At 52.6% G+C, this 25,874-nt stretch overlaps 1 protein-coding gene across 1 annotated transcript in view; it reads left to right on the plus strand.

The window, feature by feature from the left end:
- KAZN (kazrin, periplakin interacting protein) overlaps positions 1-25,874 on the plus strand; it is an 88,300-nt gene that overhangs the window by 49,080 nt on the left and 13,346 nt on the right. The window contains exons 2-3 of the mRNA XM_008583846.1: positions 14,515-14,651; positions 19,708-19,878. Coding sequence (XP_008582068.1) covers positions 14,515-14,651; positions 19,708-19,878 — 308 coding nt within the window. The remainder of the gene's footprint in view (positions 1-14,514; positions 14,652-19,707; positions 19,879-25,874) is intronic.

Here is a 25,874-nt window from a genome sequence, read left to right on the forward strand (position 1 = left end):
TGCCTCAGGGCCTTTGCACTGGCTGTTTCCCCTGCCAGAACATTCTTCCACCCTTGGCAGGTCTGGCTCTTTCTCCATCCTTCAGGCCTCAGAGAGGCCTTCCCACCTGTATTTAAATAATTGCATTTAAATAATAATTAAAAATGTGTCATATGTTTGTCTCCCATGCTCCAAGGTAATCTACATCAGAATAAAGACCTTATCTGCCTTGTTTACCCAGAATCTCAGCCCTAGCTCAATGCCTGGCACAGTAGTTTTTGTTGAATTAATAAATTGAAGCCTTTCTATTAATAAGGCTGCAGCCAAGTCCTGCCCATCTTGTTCTTGACCTAAGGGATGATTTGTTGCTTTAAAACAACTCTTGCAGATACTGTGATCTCGTTAGTTTTGTATGATCGAATTTAAAGCCTTGGTGTTCTGGAGGAGACCTCAACGTCACCCAAATCAACTGTTCACATAAGCCTGCCTCTAGGATGTAATCATTAGAGCTGAAACTAGCTACCTCTAGGAGTAGCGAGTTCTCCATCCATGGAGATGTGCAAATTTTCACATATACTAACTTATTTGATCTTTGCAATTGCCTAAGACCCTCCCTAGGAGGTCTTTAGGATCCTCCCCCGATCCCCACCAGCCTGCTAACTAACTCCCTTTCCGCCTCCCTCTCCTGGGCCACCCTTTGAGCTCTTTTCAGTAAGACAAGTCAAAGTCCATCTGAGAAGTCTGCGTGCGCACATCTGTTCACTCACACATATTATTTTGCAGTACAAGAGTTTATCAGTCCTGAATGTATATTTAGTGACAGGCTTGGTTAATCTTTCATCTAATTACACTCATTACCATTTAAATGTATAATCATTAATATATCTGGGCATGGCGGTCTAAATATTTTATAGAGGTCTTAATTACAGTAGAATTCCAGTCTCGCTGTAAAACTCTCAAGCCCCTCCAATTAAAGAGATGCTGGCAGGTAGCTCCAGGGACCTGGCAGGGGGTGGTGGCAGCCGGTGTCTCCAGTTCCCAGGTGCACTGGAGAAGCAGCAGCTGACAAAGGGAGAAGACAAGGAAATTGTGCTCTGATTTCTTGGTGCCACATGTCTGTCACCGTAGTCACGGGGTCACCCTGGAAGAGAGGGAAACCCAAGACAGGATTACAAAAATTCAGAATAGAAACTATTGCTGCTGAGGCTTTAGGGAGTCAATAAAAAACACCCCTTCCTTCCTCTGCCAAGTTAGGAATCAGTTGTGAGAGTCTCACAGGAGTCAGAGGAGTGAGGCAGAGAATGTGGGTTTAGAGACTGTGAAAGCCGATCTGAACATGGGGCTCGGGTTCTTGGCCACCGAGGCTGGTTGACACTTCATGCCAGAAGTAGACTGCCCTCTCCACCTGGACTGGCACGGGCAGGTGGCTGCAGCCCCGCATGGTTGTCCTCCATAGTAACGGCTATTTTCACACCTGTGAAGTCTCTGCGGACTTTAAAGCTCATCCTTAGCTATTTCAGTCTATGAGGTTGGTGGGTTTTTATTGTACCTATTACAGCATCAAACGCTGAGACGTGGAGGGGCTTCCTGATGGCACACAGCCGGTGGGAGGCAGAGCAGGACCCGAATCCTTAATGTACTGGTCTGAGTCCCACCTGGACTACTATGAAGTAGATGCTATTTTTAAAGTATCACGCAATACAGAAAAGTGCAGATTTCAAGTTTACATCTTGGTGAATTTTCACAAACAACACACCTTGCCCACACCTGCAGGTGTCCTGCCTCGCTGACCCCTCTTAATGTCATGGGGACCCACAGCCCCCCAGATGGTGAGAACTGAGAGGTGCCGAGCTCTCTGCACACAGTAGATGCTGTCTGAGGGCATTGCAGATATAAAACCTATGAAGTTAGATGCTATTTTTAAAGTATCACATAATACAGAAAAGTGCAGATTTCAAGTCTACCTCTGGGTGAATTTTCACAAACTGAACATACCTGTGTGATCAGCACCCAGATCCAGAACCAGAACACTGTTTGCTTCCCCAAAGCCTCCTGTGCCCCATTCCTGTCCCCTCCCCCCTCCAGGGATAGCCTCTGGCTGACTTCTAACCATGCAGATGAATTTGGTCTTTTTTGCACGTTATCTTGATCGTGCTATTCAGCCTGTGCTCTCCTGTGTCTGGTTCCAGCACCTCGACAGTCTGTCTGTGTGGTTCTTGTAATTCACTTGTTCTCCCTGGGCCGAGTCGTCATCCGTGGGATGGGACCACGATGGGTGCTGCCCTTCTGGTGAAGGGTGTTTGGGGAGCTTCCAGTTTGGCGCTTTTACAGATAGCTCCACTGGGTACATTTTAGCGCAGGTGAACACAGCTGCATTAGATAGGGAGGAACGCTTCATCCCTCTTTTGCAGGTGCAGAAGGACTGGCGTGATGGGACTTGCTGCAGGTCACACATCTAGTGAGTGGCAGAGTTGGGATTGAACCCAGATAGTCTGGCTCCAGGGTCTGCACTCTTGATCTGTGCTCTCACAGCCTGGCTCCTCTCCTGAACTTGCTGGGGAAGAGACTGACCGTAGCTCTCTGGCCGCTGCCTGCATCTAACCTTGAACAGCCCTGCTGGGTGTCTGTTGCAGAACAGGGGTGGTGAGACCAGTCCCCAATCACGGGGCACCCAGGGCAGCTTCTTGAGTCTTGACAGTCCTGACAGTATGATGCCAAAGCCCAGAGAGGGTGTGTGAGTTCCAAGGCCACACAGCAGGCTGACTCCTGGTGGACTCCTGGTGGCCTCCCTGTCTACTGTTCCCTGTCACATACCTCCTCTTGCTCCTCTCTCAGGACTGAGCCAGCTCCATCATCTGGCCTGAGAATGACCTCATTCACCAATATTAGCCTTTAAAAATAGTCCTCATTGTGTGGGGCTTGGGGCCTGTGGCTGATGCTGCATTTCCAGAAATCTCCACCCTCTGCCGCCTCCCCCCAGTCTCGGGAATATCAGTGTTCCGGCCCATCCCCTGCCACTATTTTTAGTGGCGATTTTGAGGAAGGAGGACTTTTCCTGGACTCCCCTTTACAAGCTGGAAAACAAACACCACCCGCTCCTCGCCCGCCCCCCGTTTCCCTCCTGCGGGTGTGCGGGCAGCGCCTCGCTCCCTTGGGGAGGACTGGGAAGTGGAGGCCTGGCTCCCTGGCCCGCTGCCCTTCTGGCTTCCAGGTGAGCTCTCAGCTCTTCCAGGGCATACCTGAGGGGTTGGGTGGCAGCCACAGTGTGTCCCACAGTCAGGTAGCACCACAAACAGCATGCAAGGGCCCCCCTGGCTCCCTCCAGAACTTCTTATTATACTCTGTCTGCAGGTTTCTAACACCTTCTGAGGGACTGGCCTTGCCCTTCCCAGGTATTCTTTTCCCACTGGGAGTCCTGGCCCCTGGGCATCCGCACCTGAGGCAGGGGCCCTGCAGGTGGCCAGGAATGGCCCTGCATCCCCTCCCTCCCATCACCCCCCTGCCCGGGCTCCAGGTCAGCGTTCCAGCAAGTGGTCTTGCAGCCTTTTATTCTTACTGCCCTCTGACAGGGTGCCTGTTCTTTCTCAAGACTCTGCCCAGTCCCCTCTGAGACAGCTCTGGCTCTTACAGTCACTTTGATGTGACGGTTAACCACAGCCAAGCCATCGTAGGCGGATGCAGTAAAGAACTTTTGCTTTTTTTTTAATGCTCACAGCAGTAGAATGAGAAGAAACTATTATTCTCATTTTACACGTGAAAGAGGTTGAAGAACTTACCCAAAGTCACACAGCTAGTGAATGGTTGAGCCAGGCTTCAAACCCAGGTCTCTGTCTACAGAACCTGGTCCCTCAGCCATGGATGGGCCCAAATCTGCCCTCTGCTGACCACGGACACCTGCTCAGATCAGCAGTCCAGTACCCAATAGAGGCCCCAGACATGGTTGGACTTCATGATTAATTGCCAGCATTGAAAAATCAAGAACATTTAAGACATTAAAAATAATAATCTGGAGTTTGGAATTCTCTTGAAACGTCGGAAGGTGTGGCGTTGCTGGGCACCGTTCATTCATGCAACAGCTGCCCCTGTAGGTGGGCTGGGCCTTCTAGGTCCCCACCCACTCACTTCTCTTACTGACAGTTCCTGGCAGGCCCCGTGGACAGTCACATGCTCCACCCTGGGTCTGGTGGTCCTGAGTCTCTAAGCTGGAGGATCAGGGAGAGGAGCAGCTTGAGATATTTGGAAATCGTGAGCACAGAGCCTTCTGCACCCCACTAAAGCCCCCAAGTCATCTATTCACTGTTTCCTTTACTTACTGTAGGCTGTGCCGAATGCCAGCTCCTGGAAATAGTGTCAGATGAGGCCCAGGCCCTGCTTCAAGAGTCTTCTAGGCTAGTCTGGGAGGCTGGTAGGTCCAGAGCTATTGGTCTGGTTTCCAGGGTGCTGGTACAGATTCCTGTGGAGCTGGGCAGTGGAAAGGTGGGACACTCATGCAGCAAACAGTGGCATGAGCCATGGGCTTAGATGCAGGAAGAAGCTGCCTGGAATTCCGAGGTGGAGAGAAGACAGGGGAGCCCTGAAGGGAGAGGAAGAGGTGCTTAAATGACCATTTCCTGACCATTTCCCACAATAAACACGGGATATGTAGTGTTAGGTGGTAGCCAGTTCAAAGGAGAAAGAAGAAAACAGGGAAAGGTGTCCAGGGAGGACTGTGCTGGAAAAGCAACGTGTGGATAAAGGGGAGGAAGGGAGTGGGTGTGGGTAGGTGGGGCAGGAAGGAGGGCATTCCAGGCAGAGGCAAGGGCAGGTGCAAAGATCTTCAGAAAGGAGTGTGTCTGCAGGGACAGCGGGATGTGGGCGGAGGAAGAGGAGGTGGGGGGCAGGGGGCGATGACATCCCAAGGACCTTTGTGGACCATTGAAAGAACTTTGTGCTCACACTTGAGTGAGAGGGCGCCATGGGAGAGACGCAGAGAAGTGACATGATGTGAACTTACATTTTAAGGGGGCCACTCCACCCACTGCTGGATTGACACAGACCAGTCAGGAGGCTACTGTGTGATCCAGATATGGGATGGGGGTGACATGGGCCCGGGTGAGTGACCAGGTTGGTGACTAAGGAGTGGCAAGAAGTGGCCAGATTCTGGTCCCATGTTAAAGGTAGCGCCAGCGTGGCTTGCAGAGGAATTGGGTCTGGGGCATGAGAGGGGGCTCAAGGAAGATGCCAGAGCTGAGGCCCCTGTAAATCAGGTTGGGGGACTGAAAGGAGCAGGTTGTTGGGGGCTGGAGGACTGGTTGGGGGCTGTGGGACTGGTCGGGGACTCACCCTTGGACGTGAATGGCTTGAGATGCTGGTAGACGCTCAAGCAGACATGTGGATGCTCTTAGCTCTGAGTCTGGAGTTCAAGAGCGAGGTCAGGCTGGAGCCAGCCAGCTGGGAGGCCTCAGCATATGGTCAATTTAAAGCTACCGGGCTGCCCAAGCCCATCAAGGAAATGATGGAGAAGCAGCAGTCCAAGAAAGAGGCCTCCAGCGCTTAGAGGTCAGAAGGGGGCAGAGCCCAGAAATGGAGACCAAAACGGAGCAGCAGAGAGACGAGAAGAAGCCTGGAGCATGGGCTCTGGAGGCCGAGTGCAGAAGGCGTCACCCGCCGCAGACAGAGCACATCAGGTGGACATCACAGGCTCAGACACAGAAGTGGCCAGTGACCTTGAGAAAACCAAGGGTGGAGAAGTCAGGGTGGGTTCCATAGAGAGGGAGGGGGGAGGTAGACAGTTCTTTGGAGCATTTTTGCTCCAAAAAAAAGAGAAGAGGAATGGAATGCGAGCTGGAGAGGGAGATGGGTCAGAGGAAGGTTTCCTGTTGAAGATGAGAGAGACACTTGCCTGTTTGTAGGATGCAGGGGAAAATCCAGGGAAGGGCACGTGCCACGTGCAGGGGACTCAGACATCTGAGGCAGTTCTAGTAATGAAGGGGGCCTCGGTTTCCAATCAAAGGGAGGACACAGCAGTGGCCAGGCTGATGGCAGGGGAGCCCCACGGGAGAACCAGGTCCCTGCACTCCTGGACCCCGGGTCTCACCTATGTTGGAAGCACAGTGTCTGGGGTCTGTCCCCAGCCCTGAGCACCATAAAATTCTACTGGTGCCCTCGGTCATCAGAAGGTTTGGTCCTCTTGAGTCTTCTTAGGTCCTTCCTGGGATGTGGCAGGAACAACGTGAAGTGGACGTGGACACGGTTCCCAGGGCCCAAGGCAGTTTGGGAAGAACTTCAGCCAAGCTGTGTCCAGCTCCAAGAGCACCAAGGCTGATGCTCGGGGTCCTGTCAGGAGGCACAAGGGAAATTAGTGTGGCCTGTCCCTCCCAGGAAGAGCAGGAGAGACAGGCAAAGAAAAGCAAAATGTTCTCTGCGCCCATGGCTCAGATTCCTGCTGTCCCCCAGCCTGTCCACCTCATCCGGTCATTCATTTGCAAGTCAGTTGGTCCCTATTTCCTGAGCACTTATACGAGTGCCAAGCACTGTTCTGGTTGCTAGGGACACAGTAGTGAATGAGACAGGCCAGGTCTTGTAATAATATAAATAGCTTATATTGCTAGTTGGGGTGGACATAAAAAATGTAAGTGAGCCTAGTCATCCTTCATATACCTTTGACCCAGTTAAGGGACATGAAGTCTGCTCTCACCGTCAAACATGCTGGCTGGAGTTTATGTGCCGCCTTCTCATCCGTGTGAATGGACTGATTTTCACCAGTTGAGAGAATTGCTCAACTGTTTTGGTTGAATAGAGTAGGCCTTGCTTCCATGGAGTGTGACGGTAATTAGCAGAGCACTGACCCAGATGAGGGTCACCGAGTAGTCCTCAAGCGTGTCAACCTGAGCAGTCACTATTAGCATCTCCACCCCCATCCTCGTGCCATGGCAGACATCACTAATCAGCCCAGGTTCCTAGAGAGCCTGGTTGATTAGTCATGTCTGCCATGGCCACAGGACTGAAAAATAAGAACATATCCGAGATATTTTTCTTTCCAGGCTCAAGGGAGTTTGGAAAGTCATACTGAATAACATTCTAGGGTGCACTTGGAGAGAGGATCTGTGGAGCATCTAGAAAGATCATGGGCCTGAACGTCAAAGTACTGGGGTCAAACGTCCGCTCTGCCACTCACTGACCGCGTGAGTTGGTCAGCTCTCTTCACCTCTCAGTTATTCTTTTAAGGAGCAGAGCTGCCCAAGGCAGACCAAGGGAGGTTGAGCTGGAAGAAGCCTGAGAGCCTCACATTTTGGTGGCCAGGTCCCCGTCTCTGGCCAGCTATGGCTCAGGGGTCCAGCTTCCTCAGCTGCCACTGGTGGCTGCCCCTTGTCCAAGTCCTTGGGTCAGTTTTTCTTTCCAACCTGAGCACCACTTGATGGGCAAGAGCCTGATAAACCTTTACAAAGTCGGTTAAACTCTCACCTCTTCTGAACTCACCTTGCCCCAGGAAGGACCAAAAGAAACTGCTGTACCCCAGTCCCAGGACCATAAATCTGCGAGCCTTTAACCTATTGCTAGGTTGTGCCTACTCCCTGCCTGGGGCTCTTTTCACAGAAACCAGCCTATCAGTCAAGACTGCCTAGATTTTCTGGGTCCTCCTCAAGCCTGGAAGCCATGGGAAGTTGGAAGACAGGAAGAGCAGCTTACTCTCAATGAGCACCTGCTATATGCAGCCAGGCTCCATGCGGGTGATCGCTTGCAGCCTAACAGCTGAGGAAAGGGAGGCTCAGAGAAGCTGCGTGTGGTGTCTTGGGCCCTCCAGCCCACAAGCGGCAAGGGTGGGGCTGGACTGCAACCTCCTGTCTCTGAAGCTTTGCCTTTCTGAGTTTCTCTTCTCCCAAGGTGCTCAAGATCTGCACCCCACAGTTCACTCAGGGCTAGACAGGCTATCCTTAGGGGCAGAGTCACCATTTTACAGATGAGGAAACTGAGGCTTAATTAAATTTAGGCAGATTCCTAAGCCAGGGCTTCTAACCCAGCTGTGTTGGCCTAAAAGTTGGGAGACCTGAGCTGACTTGCTGTGTGACAGTGGACATTCTCTTTCCCTCTCTGGGCCTCAGTTTCCCCATCTGTAAAGGGAGGTTGATCTGGAAGAACCCTGAGAGCCTCACATTTTGGTGGGTGTTTATCTAGAGGCTCGAGCCCCACTGATTGGTTTGCCAGGTTCTTCTGGCTTCCACCTGCCCTCCCCTCATTTCCCAGAATCTGTAGATCCCGAGGTTCACCTAGTCAGGAATGTTGAATGGAAAAGAGAGAGGAGGCCCCCTGCTGGCAGCTCCTGGGATTGGCATACACGGGCTGATGTCCATTAATTCTGCCCACCACCTTCCTCCCCACCTCTGAGCCCACGTTCATCAAGGGTCCAGCCGAGCCGGAATTTTTACAAGGGCTCCTGGCCTTGGAACATCCAGGACCAGGCCCACACTCTTCTGAGAATAATAGGAAACCTGACTGTGTGGAATGAGACTTTGTCTTGGGCAAGCTGAGGATCCTGCAAGCAAAGAGGGAGTGGCTGGGGGAGGGTTCCTTAAGAGCTGTTGACTTGTGTGTACACACGCATGTAGGCACACGCAGAGACGTACACACACACCCCCTCCTCCCAGCAGCCACGGGGCAGTGATGGAGTGCATGCAAGAATGTCAAACTGCCTTTCATGGAAACCCTGGAAAGCCATCCTGGGAAGGTACTGCAGCCACAGAACCAGCATCTCGCAGCAAGAGTATCCATTGGGAGTGCCTGGCTCGTCGCTGGTGTTGTGGACTGATGCAGCAGCTCTGCTGTTTACAACCGTGCACTGTCGCAGTAGGGTTAAGGAAGGGAGGAGTGGGAGGGATTCAAGGGTAGACATCCCAGATTTAAGTCCAGACTCCACTATTGCAGCTGTGTGGGTTCCTGTGAGTAAGTTAACCCCTTGGGCCTCAGTTCCTTCCTTCATCAAACAAGTCCAGCCTCACCCACAATACAAGGTCCTTACGAGCAGATGAGGACAGTGTGTGGTCACCAGCTGGGCTGTGGGGGTTGCTTGGGGTTGGCGATTTAAGAGGCAGCAGGGTTAGGCGGATGCATGCTGGGCCAGGTGGGCTCTGTCTCTCGCTACTCAGCCAACTTCCTGACTCTCCCTGGGTGCCCACTTCCTCATCGACAGTGTGGAATGACTGTATAAGGTGGTCATGAGATTAAGTCACAAAAACCTGTAAGGCACTTGGAACAGTGCCTGACACTACCCACGGGTCACTACATGGCATTTAACATCTGGGAAACAGGCTCAGGAAGGTTAAGGTCAGGGCCTCGGAGCCAGGTGGGACATCAGATCTTTGAACCCAGACTGGTGCCCATCCTGCCCCATTGTGTGGCATTGGTCAAGGCCACGGATGTGTTTGGGGGGGACTCTGCTGATGTCCTGGCACCTTCACGGGGGCAGTGAATGACAATGGTGAAGTCTCCTGGGGTCTCAGAAGCTAAAAGGAAGTTCAGAGTTGAGCACCCTCCTTATGCTGGGATCCTGAGGGGAAACTGAGGCTCAGAGATGGGAAAGATGAGAGCGGTTCCCTCAGTCCCAGGGGTGGCTCTCATGCATGTAGTAGGTAAGGAGAAAACCCTTCATGCTCAACATCACCCTTTGAAGTCCCTTCCTTTCCAGGCCCACAGCCCCCAGCAGCTCAGAAGCCAAGAACTGTCCTGCTATGTGCATGCTGGCTGTGGCCTCTGTTCTCCTGGGCATTGGAGGTGAGGATCTGCTTTGCTCCAGGGGAGCAAAGCAGTAACTTTGGAGCCCTTTTCTCTCTCTCTAGTCCACGCCCACCAAGAGTTGCACTTGCAGGAGTTAAATGTGGGGTCAACACTGCTCCACTGCACCCCACAGCTGGGTTAGGGACTGGAGCATCCCAAGCCAGGGCAGGAGGAAGAGGTCTGCCATGGGAAAGCCACCCGGAAGCTTGAGAACAGTGGCGTCCCAGAGAAGTGCCATCATTGCAGGGCCACAGCTGGGCCCCTGGTCACACCTTCATCTCACACGTGCATCTGGCCTCCTCTGAGTCAGAAAACTAAGCCCCTCCCCACACACCCTCCTTCCCTCCCTCGGAGTCCCCACATTCCCAGGAGCCGGGCTGGCCTCAATTCTGTGATTCTGCAGGGCCCGCCAGATCACCTGTCACCATGGCAGTGGTTCTGGTGGCCTGGCTGCTGGAATGGGACCTGCCTGGGGTCAGCGGGTGACTGGGAGGTGAACAGAGCACTGGGGAACTGTAGGCTGAGTCAGGAGGCATGTCCCAGAGAGACACAGCCAGGCCTCGAGGCCGGCAGCTCGTTTTGCAGTAGGAGCCTTTGGGGAACAAGAGAATGAGGTTTGGAAGGCAGGACAAAAGCACAGCTGTGAGAGAGAGAGGGTTCGATTGTGTCGTTTTCGTAGTATAGATTTTAAATTGCTTCCTGGGGGTCTATTGTGTTGACCTCCTTTTGCTTAGAGTTATACCAGCACCTCCAATAGGGGCAATGCAGCGGGTGCTTGGGAAAGTTCAGGCTCCACTGGGAGCGCACACACCCGCTCTCCCACCTCGAGCTGGTGCAGGAGTCCCAGCAGCTCTAGGACCTGCCCCTCTGTGTTTCCTTGAGTGGGTTTCACATGTCCCAATCGATAGGCCATGCCCAAGAACGGATGGTCAAGGGCACCGAGCTCTCGGCAGTGGATGTGTGTGCTTCTGAAAGCTGTGTACAGACTGGATGTCGGCCTCTTGTGTTCACAAGGGTTCCAAAGGCGCCTCATCGTCTTTTTAGTTGATCTGTATTTGGCATTCATTCCCAAAGACCCAGCTTTTGTGGTTTCTCGGTCCTTAGCCTGGCCAGGTCCAGCCCTGAGCTGGGCAGAGCAAGGATCCTCAAGGAGCACAAGTAAGAAGGAACTAGGGAGAGGAGGCTTTGAGGTGGGGGTTGGCACTTCTCCCAGCCTGCCCCGATGTATCAGTGAAGAGTGCATTGGGCTGCACGTAACAGGAAACCCCACAAACATTGAGATTTGTCTTTCTCCTGTTACAAGGAACCCTGGCCCCTTTTTTTCTTTCTACTCCCTGTTCTTAGCTTGTATCTTCCATCCATGTGCTCACAAGAGGACTTATAAAGAAAACGGAGAGTTTCTCAGTGGAAGTCAGTTTACATTGCAGAAGCCAGGACTGTGATAATGCCACTTCTAGCTGCAAGGGAGCTTGGGAAGCTGAGTGTTTTAGCTGGACACATTGCTCCCCACCCCCACCCCCAAACAAAATTGGAGCCATCTTGGTAAGGAGGAGGGTAGATGGATGGATGTATCAACCATATGAGTGGGGGTCTGTCTTGTCCATCAGACTGTCAGCCACCCCAAGGTAGGGACTATGTTGGGCCTGTCCCTATTCTCACATCAGCAAGCATGGAGCCTGGCACTCAGTAGGTGCTTCATTCAGCAGTTGGGGAGGGGGTGCTCTGGCTCTCCTTTTAGCAAGAAGGTAGTAATCTGAAGGTACAGGTCCAGCCCTTGCTCTCAGGGAGCCCTGTGTCAGATGGCAGAGGCATAGCCTCCTGCACCACCATGATTATTAACCACCTTTGGTTAATTTCCAACCAAAGGGCAGAGCCGTTACTCTCCTTGCCAGCCAAAGGGCAGAGGGTAAACCCCCAGGAGAGTCCATGCGACCTGTTTCGTGGCAGCTTCTCTCCATTGGGGCAGGAAGACCTGTCATCCAAAGCTCCCCAGGAAGCCACAGTGGTTGCCTGGGTCAGCAGCCCCCCAAGAGGTGACCCCCTTGGGTCACCTCTCAAGCTCAGCAGTGTTTCCCTGCTGTTCTCACGCCCACCAGTCTGAAGCCAGCCTGAGACCAAGAGTCAGGAACGAGTTCAGCCCCAGCTCTGCCACTGACTGGCTGTGTGGCCTTAGTTTCCTCCTCTGTAAGATGGGATGATAAAATACCCACCCACCCACCTCCTCTTAGGAGTGCAACCAGAATCCAGTGAGAGTGTGCAGGTGGAAATTTCCAATCTCCAGTGACAGCTGGGCCCGGGCTCTCCTGTAACATGCCTTCTGACCGGGTTATACCTTTAGATGTCAGGTTTTCTTAAAGTGAAGCTCACTGGTAATGTGACCACACTATGTTAGGGGGCAGGGCACATGACTGACTCAGCTATGTCCTTCTCCCCCGACCCCCTGGAGCCTGCGGGGCCCACCCCTTGCCTGGCAGGAGTGAAACAGAAGAGTCCTCTCTGTGGGCTCTGCTGTCCCCACCCTTGAAGGTTCCAGCCCAGCAGGCATGGAATTCCAGCCCTGGTGACCTAAGCTGCTGCTCAGCCAAGCTGGCCGTGAAGAGGACATGTCCAGCTGTGGGGTCGGGAAGCTCAAAGCTGGAATTTAAAGAGCCGCCCAAGACCTGCAGTCTTCACTGCAGGAGTCTCTTCCCCGTGGCTCTTTGCACAAGATGACATGGCCCCAGCTGATCTGCCCCCCTCCCTGTCCGACCCACAGGAGGGCCAGAAGGACATCAACTCATGCTAGGCACTGGGCCAGGAGCTCGGGGTCCTTGGTCCATAGGCCATGCCTGGCATCCCCAACTCCTCCGTATGCACAGGCTGAGTTTGCAGGATTGGACGTCCAGGACAGGATGGGGTGGCACAGCCACTGCCACTCCCATATCACTGCCCTCAGCCAGCCATAAGGGTCTGGGGGACTTCACTGTGGAGGCAGCATAACGTAGGGTCAAGTATATGGGCTTTGGGTTCAGACATGGCTGTGTGACTTTAGGCAAATGACTTAACCACTCTGGGCCTTTTCGGGCTGGAAGCTTCCAGAGCCCAGGCGTAAGGAGCCTGCAGGAAGTGCTTAGCCTCAGACACCCCTCCTTGATGCTCTCTCCAGGGAAAGGACGGCACTCTGGGGGCTCTGGGGGGAGGCAGGGAGCTTACCCTGCAGTCAGAGCCTGCCCTGAGTCTGCTCCATTCACCAGAGAGCCAGTTCTGGGGCAAGGAGAGTCTGGAGGGAGCAGAAGTCACGCTGCCTCACAGGAGGCTGCTCAGGGTGTGTGACACTGAGTGTTTTTTAACAGCGTTATTGAGATATAATTTATATCCCATACAACTCACCCATTTAAAGTGGACCATTCAGTGGTTTTAGTGTAGTCACAGGGTTGTGTGTTCTTCACCACACCAATGTTAGGACATTAAGAAACCTCGTGCCCTTCACCTACCTTCCTACATCTCCTGTCCGCCCTCACCCCCAGCCCGAGGCAACCGCTAATCTGCCTTCTGTCTCTATGCATCTCCCTGTTGTGGACATTTCATGTAAAATGGAATTCTATAATGCGAAGCCTTCCTTCACTCAGCATAATGTTTTCCAGGTTCACCTATGTCGCAGCAGGTGCCAGTACTTCTTTTTATTATTAAATAACATTCCATTGTATGGATGTATCTCATTTTGTTTATTCATTCATCCACTGATAGACATCTGGGTTGTTTCTATATTTCTGGCTATTATGAATCATGGTGCTCTAAATATTTATAGACAGTGCTTGTGTGGACATATATTTTCATTCCTTGGCCTAGGAGTAGAATTGCTGGGTCATAGGATGACTTTATGTCCCATCTTTTGAGGAACTGCCAGACTGTTTTGCAAAGCAGCTGGACCATCGTACATTCCCACCAGCAGGGGGAGAGGGTTTCAGTTTCTCCACATCCTTGTCAACACTTGCGATCGTCTGTCTTTCCTACTTTAGCCATTCCAGTGAGCATGAAGTGGCATCTCACTGTGGTTTCAATTTGCATCTCCCTGGTGGCTAATGATCGAGCACCTTCCCTGTGCTGCTTGGCCATTTCTTGGAGAAATGTCTATTCAGATCCTTTGTCCATTTTTTACCTGGGTTCTTTGAGTTTTTATTATTGAGTTGTAAGAGTAATTTATACTTGTAGATATAAGTCCCTCATCAGATACAGGATTTGCAAATATTTTCTCCCATTCCGTGGGTTGTCTTTTCACTTTCTTGATGGTGTCCTTTGAAGCACAAAAGTTTCCAATTTTGATGAAGTTCACTTTATCCGTTTTTTCTTCTGTTGCCCATACTTTTGGGGTTGTATCCTGCTGCATTCTTTTAATCAAATGCTTCTCCTGTGGAGTAAATGGGGTGGATGAGGACTAGCAGGCTGGGCTCAGAGTGGCCCTGGGGTACATTTCAGCAAGGGGTCAGGAGCTCACCAGCCTCAGCCCTTCAACATTGGGGACCCAGCCAGCTGAGGGCTAGGAGAGACGTTTAAACAAGGACTTGCTCCCTGGTTGGATCCATAAATCTGAGAGGTGAGAATAGGGACTGTAGACATAGGTGGGCCTGGGTTCGAATCCCAGGAATGCCACGAAGTGACATAGGAGCTTGGGAGAAACACTTCATCTTTCTGAACCTATTTTCTCCTCTGCTAAGAAGGGACAGCAATGATGCCTCTTCTCAGCATTCCGGGCAGATGGAGGAGACAGCCAGGGTCTCGGAACTAACTCATTCTTCTGTCCCCCAGCCATGAAAGCCGATCGAAAGCGCTTAAAGGGTGAGAAGACAGACCTGGTGAGCCAGATGCAGCAGCTGTACGCGACGCTGGAGAGCCGCGAGGAGCAGCTCCGCGACTTCATCCGCAACTACGAGCAGCACCGCAAGGTCAGTAGCCGCCCCCCTCTTCTCCCCTCTCCTCCGTTCTGCAGACGCACCAGCTTCCTCATCTCCCCTGCTTGCCGGCCACCTTCTCAGCCCAGCACAGGCTCTGCCTCTCGAATCCCAGAGCAGAGATGAGGAGGCCTCCAGAGTGCCCAGCTGGGCCTGGGCACCAAGGTGAAACTGGCACAGCCCCTGGCTGGAGGCTCTGCGTCTCCTGGGCAAACAGGCCTGGACAGGATAGTGCAGTCATGGCCATGCGGACTTGGGAGTCCTGCTGGTCGAGATCCCAGCTCCCCATCCTCATCTGCAAAAGGGTGATGGTGGTACAGACCTTGCAGATCTGCAGTGAGGATTCCATGAGATGATAAACACTGAACACTTGGCCTGACGCATAATGAGCACTCGGTGAATGTTGGCTGGGCATCTTATTAGTAACACCGCAGTAAAAGCGAGAGAGAGCTGGGGAGCACTGGAGAGACAGCGGGAAATTCTGGGAGTCTTCACAGAGGAAGTGACATGAGTAGGGCTCTGTGGGATGAGTAGGAGTTTATGGGTCAGATAACTGAGGAATTTGGCTCAGCAGATACTGTCTGGTGTCTGTGATGTGGATGTGCCAAAGAGGACACTGAGACTTAAAGAAAAAAGGGTCGGTCCCTCAACCAAGCAGGCCTTAGTGAAGACACTGTGTCTGCCAAGAACTGTGACCTTACAGTGTGCAGGGCAGAAAGACAATGGAAAGCCGCTGTCCAAGTACATGACACCATGTGACAAGGGCTGTGACCAAGGTATGTACACAGGGCAGCACGCGGAGGCGGGAGTGCATTCAGCTTGCGGCTGCTTCTGCGGTGGAAGCTTCAAGCATCCTCTGAACAATCAGTGGCAGCAGCAGTGGAACAAGCCCAGTCAAAGATGGTGCCTCTGAGCCAGAATTGGAGGCCAGAGTGTCTGAGACTGAATTTGAACTTAGACTGTTTGTCCCTACATCCACTATGGTCTTCCCCAGGATGCTCACTGTCACTTCCTCTGCATGACTAAAGCGGCAGCCCCAGGAGAGCTCTGGGTCACACACAGTCCTCAATGGTAGTCTGGGGCTTCCAGCTGCCCTCAGTCCCTGTTCCACCCACTCTGTCTTGCCAGTCGCTGCTGCCTGCGTCCTTCCAGCTAGATGAGCTGGGTCCCTTTGGCGTCGGCCTTCTGTGGCTATCACTGGCAGACACAGCATGGCAGTGAGTGGACGACCCGTGGAGAGAGGAACAGGAGTACAGAGTCTGCTTTCCTGGGCTCTAATGTGGGAATGCGCTCGTGGGCCTGCATCTGCGCCTTAGGGGGAGTGTCCCTTCACTGGCATTGCCCTTGGCCACCAGCAGGGAACCAGGGGGCAGGAGCTCAGGGAGCACCACATGGACAAGAAGGCATGGGGGACCCTGCTCCCCTCCTCTGTCTGATGACCCAGATACACCTGCGTGTGCACCGGGCTGTGCATGCGTGTGCTCACATGCACCCTATGTCAGTTATAGTGTGTTTTTTAAGTGCTCACAGGCCAAGTTCTCAGAGCCTCCTTCCTGTGTGTTCATTCATGTAACACTCACACCGACACTATGCGGGGTTACGATCAAACCCCCATTTCACAGATGAGCTGACAGGCGGAGAGGTGAGCTCACTCATCCACGGTCATGCAGTGCAGGCACGGCCTGGGTCCAGAGCCCACACTTGTGCCCGCTGTGCTGTGCACCCCTCCCCCCATCCCCCCATCTTCTCCCCTTGGTTCCCAGCACAGCATTGTATTGCAGCCCCTGGTCCCTGCCTCCCCATCTCTGTCCACCTCTCTCCTTTCTCCTTCCCCAGCCAGAGGAGCCATAGCAGGACCCAAGGGAGCCAGGTCTTTCTTCAGCAGGGGAAGCAGGGACACGGGGCCAGAGCACCAGCCCACAGCCTTCAGTGACATAGTGGCCCCGGGGCAGAGACAGGCCCCAGGCTGACTTTGTACACCATTTGTCTCCCAGGTCATTGGCTTCCTAGGCCTGAGACCAGGGTCATGCAGTGGTTAAGAGCAGACAGCCGGGTTAGAGTCTCTGGCTGTGTGGCCTCGTGCAAACGCTGGCTCTCCGTGGTCTCAGACTTCTCATTTGTAAACCAGGGTAATGACAGCCACTACTCCAAGCCCAGCATTGTTAGCCCTGAGGTTTCTGGGACACAGAACGCAAGCTGGGGAAAACGCTTGCTATCATCTTCATCATCATTAGCATTATTGCCTTTGGGGATTCACGGTCAGTCATTTGATCATGAAAATTCCACAGTGGATTTCACAGCCCCTCATCTGCCACTGCCTGGCATTTGTCTCACTGGCAAACCCAGAGAAGGAAACGAAGCACCATCTGTGGCTGCCCCTACACAGGTCCCAGGCGAGGGCTCCACCTCTGGGAAGATGGCAGAGAGACAAGAACTTTGCAGAAAGTAACCCAGACAAGACCTTCTGGGAGGGACAGAGGGTCTCAGAGGACCCAGGAACCAGAAGCCAGAGGAAGGAGCTGCCTGAGAAACATGCACCTTGAAGGACAGATCAGGAGTTAGAAAAGCAGAGGGACCGTGGTGCTGGTGAAAGTCCACGAGCGTTAGGAAGATGGCACCGTTACCGGGTAGCCATCCTGATCATGATTATGGTAATGGCCATCTGCAGAAGCCACCTTAGCAGGAGCTGGCATAAACATGTATTAACAACAAACATTGGTTGTGCATCTGCTGTGTGCAGGCATTGCCCTTCTCTCTCCACATGTGCTAATATAATAGCGACCCTATGAGGTATGATTGTCCCCGTTACCCCCATTTTACAGAGGCAAAAACTGAGACTGAGGTAGAGTCGCCGGCCCAGGGTCACCCATGATGAAAAGGTGGAGGCAGGAGGTGCAGCTCCAGAGCCCAGTCAGGACTGTTGCCCGAGCAGCCTCCCCAGCTGCTCAGGAAGCGCTCACGTGGACAGAGGGGTTCTTCCTGCGGCTGTGTCCTCTGGACACCCGGAGGCGGACTGCAGAGAAGAGGTCACGGCTGTCCCCATGAGCGTAGATGGCATGCTGGCTCCTTTAGTGGCACCGTGGCCAACCTGGGGTTTACCAGCAAATGCTCCTCCATGTCTTTTCATGGGATATCAAATTTGTTTTTTATAATTTTGCTCTTCTTTGGCAATAAAATTCCCATGGAGAGCTCCATGTCGCTTTTTTTAAGTCATAGGTGGGCATCCCCATGTCCAGCCAGCTGCGGGGCATCCCCATGTCCAGCCAGCTGCGGGGTTGGGGTGAAGCTGCTGAGCAAGCAGACACCTGGGAGCTGTGGCAGCCATGGGCAGAGCAGATGGCCCCAGCTCTGTCACTTTTATTGGTTGAGTTCACAATACCCTTCAGGTTCATTCAGAAAAATGAAATTTGGGAAAAATTTATTTTTTAAAAACTGCTATCTTAAACCTCGTTGTTAAGTGGAAAGAGTCACTCCTGTAGTCCCAGCATATCAGTGGAATAGCAACAGTATAGTGATCTTTAGTCATTGTTGGGTCAATCCCATTTTACAGATGGGAGGACTGAGGCTCTCAAGGGTCAAGTGACTGGCCCAAGGCCAGTTTGGAGAAGCAAGATCTTGCAACTGGTTACCGAAAAATGATTTGCATTTTCTGTGCAAGACACATGTCCCCATGAAGAGGATTAATGAAACTATCAGGTTCCCCAGCCACTTAGCTCTGGTCATTCAGCCTGCCACGGCCCACTCAACTCCTCCTGGGGACCCCTGCAGTCCTCAGCTGGAACAGGTCGCAGGACCCCAGACTCTGAGCTCCTGGGAAGAAAGGGGACAACATGGGTACAACACAAGCTGCTGAGAAACGAGGGAGTCTTGGCCTGCCCGGAACGTTCACAGATTGCAACATCCCAGAAGGCTGTGCCAAATGCACATGCCCCGTCACATGAGTGCAGCTGGGAGGGGGACTTGGGGACTCTCCATAAATGCAGCTGAGGAAGTTCTCACAGCAGGTCAGGCGGCCAGGCCAGGGGCTGGACACAGCGTGATCTTGCGTGATGAGGCCACATTTGAAACAGGTCACCTTCTCCCCACTGCTATTGCCTCCCCAGCCAGACCTTTGTCCCCTTGCAGCCCTGTCCTCACTGCTGCACCCTGCCTTCCCCATTCCACTCCCTTCTCCTGTCCATGTGACCTCGGCTCCCTGGCCCATCATCCAAGGCCTTACAGAGCCTGGCCAAACCCTATCCTCATATATTCCAGCCACGCTTAACCCGCATCAAGTTCTAAATGTCTCCTTTTGGTTCCTTTTCTGCCTCAGTTAACAGCAGGGATTGAGACCTTGCCCACACTATCTGTGGGGCTGGGGAAGTTATTTTACCTCTTTGAGACTCAGTTTACTCATCTGTGAAACAGGGATAATCATAGTCTCTGCCTCACGGTGGTTGTGAGGTTTAAATATAATAATGCACCTGCAACCCTTAGCACTGTACAGAACATTCCACAACAGTTGCTGCTGAGCCCTGCTCTCCTGCTAGGGAATATTATCATGGGCAGGTGGGAGTCCACGTCTTGAAAGCACCTATAGGGCCTTCTTGCCCAGGCTAGAGCCTCCGTCTTTGCATGGCCAGTGGGACCAGTGACTGCAAAGAGACAGAAATGAAAACAATCCTGAGGGTCCTAGTGGGTCTTTCTCCTAATTCAGAGAGACATTTTATAAGCAGCCCCTTGTGCGCCAGCCAGTTCTCAGTGACAGTTCTTACCCCAGTTGTTTAGCTCCACCCTGTAGCAGAGTTTTTCAGGGTAAGCTTCCCGAGTGAAGGGATTCTTGTCTGGTTTGTGCCTGCTGATGGCATCCATGAACATTGATTGAATGACAATATCAGGTCCAGATACAAAAAAAAGGGTTAGAGAGGATCTGGGCTGCTCTCTTACAGGGGTAGTCAGGGAAGGCCTGTCCTCTTCATCCAGGGGTCAAGCTCCCTCCATGTGTCCCCGAGCCAAGAGGTGGCCCCTGCTCCTCATTTGTGACACCTGTGGTCCTCTCTCCCACCCACAGGAGAGCGAGGACGCGGTCAAAGCCCTGGCCAAGGAGAAGGACCTCCTGGAGCGCGAGAAATGGGAACTGCGGCGCCAAGCCAAGGAGGCCACGGACCACGCCGCGGCGCTGCGCTCCCAGCTGGACCTCAAGGACAACCGGATGAAGGAGCTGGAGGCCGAGCTGGCCATGGTGAGGACCCTCCTCAGCCAGGGCAGGTCCTGGAGTCTGCTAGAAGTGACGTGTTGGGAGCCAGGGCAGGCTAGCCTCGGTCCACCCAGGAGCCCCTGCGTGGGGGGAGGGGGCAGAGCAGGACATGCACAGGGGACAGGGGACTGGATGCTCCGTAAGCTTCCCTCGCAAGACCATACAGACCTGCCAACCCCCAGAGCCTGGGACAGCCTTTTCTCCACCTGCCTTGGGCCCAGGGAATGTGAGGACCACTCACTCTTCCACACTCGCCAGGCTTCTCTTAAAAAAGGAAAAAAAATATTTTTGTTTAAAAGGACATAATTGTTTAGGAAACTGTTTGGGAGGAAATACACCAAAATATTAACATTAGTTATCTCAGGGTGATAGGATTACAAGTGACTTTTTTTTTAACCTATTTTCAAGTGTATCTACAGCAAAAATAGAAAGACATTTTTACTTGGGTCATCAAAGGAAAAAAATATTTTCTTTTTCTAATCCAAAACAAACCCTCCCAAACATTTTGTTTTCTGTGAAGGTACACAGCCCACGTGCATGGGGACACAGCCCAGGGTCTGCCAGAAGAGCCAGGTCCAAGCCCTGAAGCTTTGTTCTGCCTGCTCCTGTGTGACCTTGCGCCGCTCACTCAACCTCTCTGGGCTCCAGTGCCCTTTATCTGTTATGGAGTGGGGTGAGGGTCTTAGTCCTACTCTGCCTTCCCCACAAAGTGGTTGGGTAGCTCCAGAGAGCTCGTGGCTGGAAGGGCCTTTGAAAGCCAGCAGGAGCTCCCCGTGACCGTGGTTGGGAGAAGACGGTACAGGCAACTCCTGAGGAGTGGGTACCCACATGGCTCTTAGAGGATTCGTCGTACTGCCAAGCTTTGATGCCAGCCAACAGTGTGGTTATAGCTGTGGGCTCTGGGCTCAGACCCAGCCCCCTTCGCTTCCTAGCTGTGTGACTTTGAGCAGGACCCTTCACCTCTCTGGGCCTCTGTTCCATCATCTCTAAATAGGGATCATTGCACATGCCCCGTGGGGTTTCCTCTTGTGAGATTTCAGTGAAATAATGCAAAGGAAGTGCTTAGCACAGCATCTGGACGTGGTAATTGGTGACACAATGACATGATGGTTTTCTTTGCTTCAGGACCAGGCCACCCAGGGCAGGGCAGGCCCCGTGGGCCTCTGCTGGGTCTCTTTGTCCAGTGCTGACCCCTAGTGGTGAGAGCTGCCCAGACAGGAAAGAGCTGCAGCTGCAGGATCCCTCTCGGGTGGCCTTCCCACCAGTGGGGTCGGTGGCACTGCTGCCAACTGCCACCCAGACAGAAACCTTTCAAGTTGCAGACCAGGAGAAGGGTGCAGGGTAAGGCCCCTGTTCTCCCAGGTCTTCCCAGTGCCCTGTGGATGGACAGATGTGTCTTCCTTGTCTTGCAGCACTGGCCTTAGGCATCCTGGGTTCTCCCTGGGTCCTTCCAGATCGGGAGCAGCTCACCTTGGCTTCTACTCCCACCATAGCCAGACATCCCACCTGCTTTGGTTCTGGCCAACAAAACTCAGTTCTTGCCTCCTCCTTTTCTGGCAGGCATCAGGCCTCTCTGCTAAGAGCAATTTCAGGGTAAATGTTGGTAGTTCAGGGTGATGGATCTGTTCTAACACCAGCACAGCAGTGTCTACACAGAGCTAAGAGGAGGGAAGGGGCTTTACTTAGAGCATGATGGCCCCAGAATTGTTGGGGTGTCCACCTGCCTGCAGGTCCCCATCGTTGTCTGGCCATCTGCAGAATTTCACACCCAGGGCTGCCTGCTCCGGGTGTGTTGTTGGCAGGCCGGCTCCCCCACTGCATTGCTAACCAGGACAAGACGGAGGCAAGCGCCTTCCTCCCGGCGTGTCTGGTATCCCAGGAATGCAAGCGACAGAAAGCAGCGCTGGCTAGCTGGAGCACAGGGCCTGTGCTGGGAGGACGGCAGCATCCGCAGGGGCCATGGCAAGGTGGAGGGCCAGGCTCAGAGAAGGACAGAGGCCAAGGCAGCTGCGGAGGTGGGGAGCCAGGACTCCAGGCGGGAATGGTTGCTCAGCAGCCCCTGCTGGGGGGACGAACTTGAACCCTTTGTCCTCTGATTGAATTTCACCTCAATTAAAAGAAAAAAAAAGTCTGGCCCAGTACAGGGTCCCAAACAGCCCATCTTGGGTCACTTGCTTACCCTTACCTGGAGGTCCTGGCTGTGGCAACTGGGGGGGGTAATTTCTTAAGTGACCCCAAGGTGTTGCCACAGAGGTGGTGCTGAGCTGGCAGAAGTCACACCTGCCCATGAGACTGAGGCCACTGGGGAAGCAGGCGTGGGGAGAGGGCCCAGCCTGGTGCCGTGGGAGGGTGAGCAGGCCCTGCCCACATTGGGCCTCCTGGGAGGAGCCAGGCTCGGGCCTCCACACCAGCCCATGCAGCCAAAAAGGCCCTGCTTCAGGAAAAGCCAAAGATGTTTGCTTCCACAGACGTTTCCCAAGAAGCAAAGCCCTCTCCTGGTGTTTGGGGATGTTGGTGGGCACCCTGAGGACCCACCCCACCATCCACCCTTGGTGAAGGGACATTTCCTGATGATAATTCCTGGCCCAAGCCGATGATAACACTCACGGAGCAATTTCACCTTCATAACCACATGAGCTCCTAGGACCGCCCCTTAGGGTGCACGCATGTATCTACTCATACAAATCTTTAAATATTGTTATTAAGGTATAATGCACATACCATAAATTCACCCTTTTAAGCTGTACCATTCAGTGGTTTTTAGTGCATTGACAAAGTTGGACAGCTGTCACCACTACCAAATTCCAGAACAATTTCATCACCCCAAAAAGAAACCCATATCTGTTAGCATTCACCCCAGTGAGGTACATATTCTTATTGTTACCTTTTACAGATGTAGAACAGGCTCAGAAGGCAGGGGACTCACCCAGAGCTGCCCAGGGAGTTAAGAGGCAGAGCTAGAGAGCGGGCGGTCCCAGTGCTCCACGGTGTGATGGCTTTGCTCAGGGGGCCTCCGAAAGGACATCCCACCGCTGGCCTGAAGGGGCACCTCCCTCACCAGCCTCGACTCATCCCTCAGGCCTTCCCCCCTGGCCTCTCCAGTCAAGGCGGTGGCGGGGAGGGGCTGGCTAGGAGACAGGACTGCCAGCCCCCATGATAACAAGCATCCCCCAAACACTGGTCCTGTCCCCCAGGAGCTGGAGTCAGCACTGCTTCTCCAAAACAGGAAACAGTCCTCAAGTTACTATGAACTCTGCAAATGGGGCTTCTCACCCTCAGCACTGTTGACATCTGGATCCAGATAACTCTTTGCTGTGGGGACTGTCTCGTGCACTGCAGGACGTTTAGCAGCATCTTTGGCCTCTACCCACCAGATGCCAGCAGCGCCCCCAGTGTGACAACCAATAAAGTCTGCAGACATTGCCAGATGTTCCCCGGGGTGCAAAATCCCAGGTTGAGAACCACTCCTCTGTAAAGTAGGATATTTTCCAAGAATCAAGCATCCTGTCTGTGCCTTGGCCATTTAGTTTTAAAAGAGTCCCAGTTTGGGTCCTGTCATTCTTTAGCTGTGTGACCTTTGACAAGGGACTTAATCTTTCAAGCCCGTTTCCTCCTATATAGAATCAGAACTATAACCTTCCTCCCAGGGTGATTGTAAGGAGAAATGATCAGGGCAGGCACGCTGTAGATGCTCAGTAAACACTAGCTGTTATTTACTGAGGCTGTTCTAGACCTGGACCCATCCTGTCCTCAGACCCCACCAGGTGCAAAGAGACATGGATCCTAATGTCACTGGGTGACCTTGAGCAAGTCACTCTTAACCTTTCTGAGCCTCAGTTTCTTTGTCTGTGAAAACAACAGCCACCTCAGGTCTATCTAGGTGAGAGTCAGGAACAGTGAGGGACAGATGAGCAGAGGATGGACCTGCTCCCCCAGCAGCCCCGAGGTCCCGGCTGACTTCCCCTCAATGAGGCTGTTGACCGCAGTTTGTTTATGAAGCACAGGAAGAAGGTAGTTGAGTCAACTTGTGGCCGTGTGATGCCCATTTGGTGCAGTGTACCACCTGTGTGCTGGAGTCAACAGGAGCATGAAGCTTCTGGAATTTGCTCTGAAGGTTCCTGGCCTTTGGCCTGGAGAGAGGTTCCCTAGATGAGCACGCATCCCTTGAAAACCTGAGGGGAAGATTCTGCTTAGTTCACTCAGCCTGCCCGCGAGGCCAGCTCACTCTCTGACAGGGGAGATGTAATCGTATGGCTTCCAGACCAGCAAACCCTCCGGATGGGTCGGAGCTGCCATCAGCCCAAGCCGGAGGGCAGGTGGGACAGGGCCCTGTTCTGTTCTCTCTCCTTCCCACCTCACGGGGTGTCTTGGCTATTAGCATCCAGCTGCCTCATAGCCATGCTAATGTCTTCAGCAACTAGTCCTTCTGCTGCACCGTTGGATTTTTCTCCTGCTGTTTGCTTCTCTACCACATGGCTAGGCTGCATACTTCCCAAATCTTTATGCTCTGCTTTCCTTTTAATTATAAATTCTGGCTTTACGTCATGCCTTTGCTGCTTAGAAATTTCTTCCACCAAACATTCTGGTTCACAACTCTTAAGTCCCACCTTCCACAAAGTCCTAGGGCATGGACACGATGCAGCCAAGTTCCTTGCTATGGTGTAGCAAGGGTGATCTTTTGTCCAATTTCCAGTAAGTTCCTCATTTCTATCTGAGACCTCGTCATCAGCATGACCTTTACTGTCCACATTTCTATCAGCATTCTGGTCACAACCATTTAACCAACCTCTAAAATGTTCCAAACGTTCCTTCATCTTTTTGTCATCTTCTGAATCCTCCAAACTCCTCCAACCTTTGCCCATTACGCAGTTCCAAAGCTGCTTCCACATTTTCAGGTATCTGTATAGTGACACCAGTTGCCCATATAAATTACCCAGTTTTAGATATTTAACAAAATAGCACAAAATATAGTGACACCAGTTGCCCATATAAAATACCCAGTTTTAGGTATTTAACAAAATAGCAGCACAAAAATGGACTAATACACAGGGCTTACTGCCCAGTCTTGGGGAGGGCACAAATAATCCTAACCTAACCACCATGGCTGCCACTTGCTGAACATGCCAGTGGGCCAGAAGGTGTCCTTGACCGTCATGTGAATTATTCCCCATTTAATCCCTACTTGTGACGCAGAAATTGTTTAATCGTAACTTGCTAATATTTACTGAGTATCTTTACCATGGGCCATAGCAAGCACATGAGGGAGGTCTTCTGTCATCCCTGTGAGACAGCTGGGGGTCTAGAGAATTGAGGAGCCTCTTAGGATCCCACAGCCAGGAAAAAACAAAGCTGAGATCAGATCCTAGCAGTCCAATTTCAGAGCCCAGACTCTGAAGCACGGTGCTAAGACCTGGGCCGCCTCGTCACACAACCCCATGGGGCGCTACTTATGTAGAAATGATCCCTCTTGGTTTCCCATCTTATCAGTGAGGACTCTGAAGCTCAGAGTGGTGGAGCAACTTGATTAAAGTCACACAGCAGGTTAAGTAGTACAAGTACGGAGTTTGAACCCAGTTCTGTCTGACTTGTCACATGAGCGTGTTTGCATCAGTTATCAATTCCCAGGAGCTCAGCAGCGGAGGCTCAGAGTGCTTAGGTGAGGGTCGAGGCTCAGAGGTGAGAAGAGAGTGTCAGAGCTCAAGGGGAGCTCCCAGCATCAAATCGCATTTACTGCAAGGGATTAGCAAGAAGTGCTGTGTGAATTGCCATGGGGAGATGACCCAGTGCAGCACCAAAGTGTGTGCATGTGTGCTTCAAATCAGACTTTTACCGGCCTCGTCTGCAGCTCCCCTCTCCATTGTAACTCTGTCTCAGGAGTTTAAAATCCTGAATGAGTAGAATGGACAGTTTATGAGACTTTCCTGTGACTCCAAGCTCACAGGTACAACCACCCCATCCAGTGATCAGTCAGTGACAGTGTC

This window comes from Galeopterus variegatus, unplaced genomic scaffold (assembly GCF_000696425.1).
Source record: "Galeopterus variegatus unplaced genomic scaffold, G_variegatus-3.0.2 Scaffold3062, whole genome shotgun sequence".
In the NCBI taxonomy this organism is placed as follows: Eukaryota; Metazoa; Chordata; class Mammalia; order Dermoptera; family Cynocephalidae; genus Galeopterus; species Galeopterus variegatus.